Here is a 4,106-nt window from a genome sequence, read left to right as displayed (position 1 = left end):
TTGAATCTGACTCGTATTTTGAATGAAACACACATAAACATCACTGATCTGACTGCAGGAGAGCAGTACAACTTTACCATAGTTTCGGTGGCTGGAGATCAGAAAACTTTAGGAGAGGCAAAGACGATTTCACTGTATACAAGTAAGAAGTGCAGTCGTTTATAAGCCTATATTTTTCCATTATAGTCAGTTCCAGTTATCCTCCAGTGAAACTGAACAACTGAGATTTAAACCTGACTTGATGTTTTTTCTGATAAAGTTTCATGTATTCATGTTTCACTGTCGTCTTTCTACATTGCGTTCCCCTCTCTGTTCCCTCACAGAGCCTGAAGTAGTCAGGAACCTCAATGTCAGTGAAATCACAACATCCTCTATATCTCTGATGTGGACTAAACCAGAGGGAAAGAGCTCTTTCTATAGAGTTCAGTGGACTCATGGAAATGTAACTGGCCGTGACAATGTGACTGAAGCACATATAAACATTACTAACCTGACTGCCGGTGTCCAGTATGAAATAACTGTCACTGCAGTGGCAGGTGACAGCAGTACTGAAGGACGCAGTGAAGCCATTTCTCAGTACACAAGTAAGTAAGCATTTCAGTGTGCTGAGGTCACCTGTTGAAGAAGACTGCAGTGATTTTAACTGGTGCAGAGTTGTACACTCGATCATGGTTCTGGCTTTGAACCATGAGAAATGTGTAACAAACTTGCTCATGATGTCCCTTATACCCCAATTTATTTGTTCCCAACTGGTTTAGTCACGGGGTCCAGATTTCTCCTTAGTCATCACTTTAAGGTTCACACTTTATAATTTAATAGGACATATTTGGTTTTATCACAAAATCTAAACAAAACATGGCCTTGGTTAGAACACAACAAATTAAAACATATTGCAAGAATAAACAGTTATGGCACTTCAAAGTAAAAGCTCTGTGCTTGAATTTCACTGACCTTCAAAATGAAGTGTGTTTTTTACAAACATGACATATTTTGGGTGCCCGGTTGTTGAGTGAATAGAGTGGGCTCCCCATGTAGAAAGGCAATATCCTTATCGCAATTGCAGGTTTCCTTTCAGCTCTTGGCCCTTTGCAGCATGTCATCCCTTTCTCTCCCCCTTTCACACTTCAGTTATATCCCGTCAAATAAAGGCAAAAACATTAAACATGAACCGCTGCCCTAATGTGTACACAAATGCTTCCTTTTCTAACATGAGGATGTCTGTTGTATGTTTTGCATTTTTATTTCGATGTTTTGCTTTATTTCCTCTCCTTTTTTATTTGTGCTTTAGGACCCGGTCAAATTGGGAAACATACTGACTTCACAAACACGTCCTCCATCTTTGTGAACTGGACGTCACCTCCTGGTGAGGTGTTCCTGTACCGGGTGGAGTGGCATAACAATGGAGTGCTATTGATCATATACACCAACAATACTTTTACTGTGCTGTCAGACCTGATCCCCGGTACTACCTACATAATCACAATAACTGCCATAGCTGGAGACAATCGCACAAAAGGAGAGGGTTACACATTCAACTCAGTCACAAGTAAGCCGACCTTTATTAAAAATCTCCAAATTATAAATGCACCATAGAGATAAAAGTCACTCCAGAGGTTTTTCCCATTTACACATTCCCATTGGTTCCAGAAAAATCAGAAACATGCTTTGTTGTATGTTTTTTTTTCATATTTTGTGATTTTTTTACATTCACAGAACCTGCTAAGGTCGGGAATCTCTCCATAACCAATGTCACAACGACGTCTGTCTCTCTGGACTGGACTAACCTAGAGGGCAATGCTACCTCGTACATCGTTCAGTGGACTGCCGGTAGAGACCCCATTAGTGACACCACAAATGTAACCTTCTTCATTATCAATAATTTAATCCCGGGATCCCAGTACAACATTACAGTGGCTGCTGTTGCTGTAAATCCCTCAAACAAAGGAGAAGAAACCCTCACAACTACCTTCACAAGTAGGTTCATCTTTTTTTTTCATGATGATCTGGTTTCCTGTCATTTTGTACAAACATGAAACAAATGTTTTGTTCATGACACACCATAATGAAGCTGTAAGCAGAAATACAAGGACAATGTCAATAATTATGACTACCCCTGTGAAAATATATTTTATATTATTATCGCTCTACTTTACTATTTTGTCATTTATTATTGGTTTGCATATCAGCCTTCACTTTGGTGCCCACAGAAGTTACAGGTGACCTTTTATCAATTAATATATAACCATTAACACTTAAAGCATATGTTTAACTACATTATAGTGTAATATACACCATTTATTTATTGTTTATTTTCTACCTATTGTGTTAAATAGGGGAACTTAAAGTAAAGTGTTGCTGTAACATTTAATTTGTAATTGTACAGGGTTTGTGGGGAATGGGGTCAAAAAAGGCAGCTAAAAACAGATTTTTTTTTATTTAGGGCCTTAATGATTATTTTTTGGTGATTTGGTGATTAATCTTTTTTGTTTTTCTAGACTAATCAATTAGTTGTTGCATCAATAAAATGCCATAAAAATGGTAATAATCAGTCTTTCCCAAAGCTCAAGATGACATCTTCAAATGACCCGTTTTGTCCAAAACCCAAGGATATCCAATTTACAGTCATAAAGGAGTAAATATTGTAATACTGATTTAATACTTTGTCAACAGAAACTTAATTGGCAAGTATTTTGATGATTATCAGAAAATTGTGGTATAATGTCATTCATGTTTTTATGTTACATGGCCCTATTACAAACCCTAGATTGTTAAGTATGTATGTATGTTGGAAGTTTGGTTCATAGATTACTAAAATACACTTCATTAATTGAAATGGCATTTACAACAAATATATGTACTTTATTTCCATTATTTCTATAGATGGCCTATTGTTGGTGTGTACTGCACTGGAAATGGTTTTTGTTATTAGGAGATCTTGTCTAACCCTTAACACCCATTGAATTATTATAGGCCATATGGAGTTATGGTGAACACTTATTAATCTGCTCCCGTGGAGCTTGAATGTGCATCGGTGTAAGTCACACTATGTACAGATTAATGTCATCTGTTGTATCTTTCTGTGTAATATTGTTTGTGCTTTATATGTTTTTATTATGTTTATACACTTGCTGCACATCACATCATTGCCCTGCACAACACATCATTGCCCTGAGTGACAAACATGAGTTGAACTGAATTGAATTGAATTGTGCCATTTCAGGATATGAATTATCATGCATTTATAGTGTGTTTTTTTTCACAATACACTGACAAGGAACCAAACCACCTCTTACTTCTTTACTAAACAGAGCCTGAGAAGCCTGAGAACATAATGATTGTTTCACGAGGAACTGGTTACCTGAAAATCAACTGGACTTTGCCTAAAGGGAGGGCTGATCACTATGTGGTGAACATCTCAAATGAGAGACCGATGTATAGCAACATAACAGCAGACACCTCAGCCCTCTTCACTAATTTATTACCTGGGAGAATCTATGTTATCACAGTGACCTCTGTGGCTGGAGACTTCAGTGAGATTTCTGATTCATCTTTATTTGCCACTGGTAAGTTGTATACCTTCTACTGGGACTGTTTTCATGGTTTTGTTTTCAGATTTCGTGCAGCTTGGTAAAAGGGATATACTTCTGATATATTTTTTGGAAGTGAAATCAGTTTTTTTAAATGGGTATAAATCATTAAAACGGATCAGACATAAATAACAACAGACAGTATTAAGTGTGTACCTGTCATTCATACCAATTAGAGCCCACACCTCCTGGTTCCATCATCATCGTTCAGAGGACAAACTCTTCGCTCCATCTGAAGTGGGCGACTCCTGCTATGATGGAGGGCGCTCCAAACATCGGCTACCATATCAACTTCCAGACTGAGGGTGGTGAGGTACAAAATAAAAGCACCTCAGTCAATTACACAGAGCTCTCCTCGCTTTCCTCTGGAACCTCATACAACATAACTGTGCAAACAGTTGGACCTCAGAATTTATGGAGCACGGTCATTCATAATTCTGCTTTCACCCGTAAGTCCCTTATGTTTAAGTTTTTTTTAAATATGGAACAGATAAAATAAAATAATTAAATTAAATTATT

At 37.4% G+C, this 4,106-nt stretch overlaps 1 protein-coding gene across 1 annotated transcript; it reads left to right on the top strand.

Moving 5' to 3' along the window:
* Positions 1-16: 16 nt before the first annotated feature.
* On the top strand, positions 17-4,036 carry LOC121965376 (receptor-type tyrosine-protein phosphatase eta-like; the record flags this gene model as incomplete). The annotated part of the gene is made up of 6 exons (XM_042515526.1): positions 17-142; positions 324-584; positions 1,289-1,546; positions 1,714-1,974; positions 3,309-3,563; positions 3,764-4,036. Coding segments are annotated over exons 2-6 (1,249 nt in total), but the record flags the coding sequence as incomplete, so codon positions are not given.
* Between the last annotated feature and the right edge of the window lie 70 nt (positions 4,037-4,106).

This window comes from Plectropomus leopardus, unplaced genomic scaffold (assembly GCF_008729295.1).
Source record: "Plectropomus leopardus isolate mb unplaced genomic scaffold, YSFRI_Pleo_2.0 unplaced_scaffold19786, whole genome shotgun sequence".
In the NCBI taxonomy this organism is placed as follows: Eukaryota; Metazoa; Chordata; class Actinopteri; order Perciformes; family Serranidae; genus Plectropomus; species Plectropomus leopardus.
Note: the sequence above shows the minus strand (reverse complement) of the source record. Positions and strands in the feature narration are given on the sequence as shown.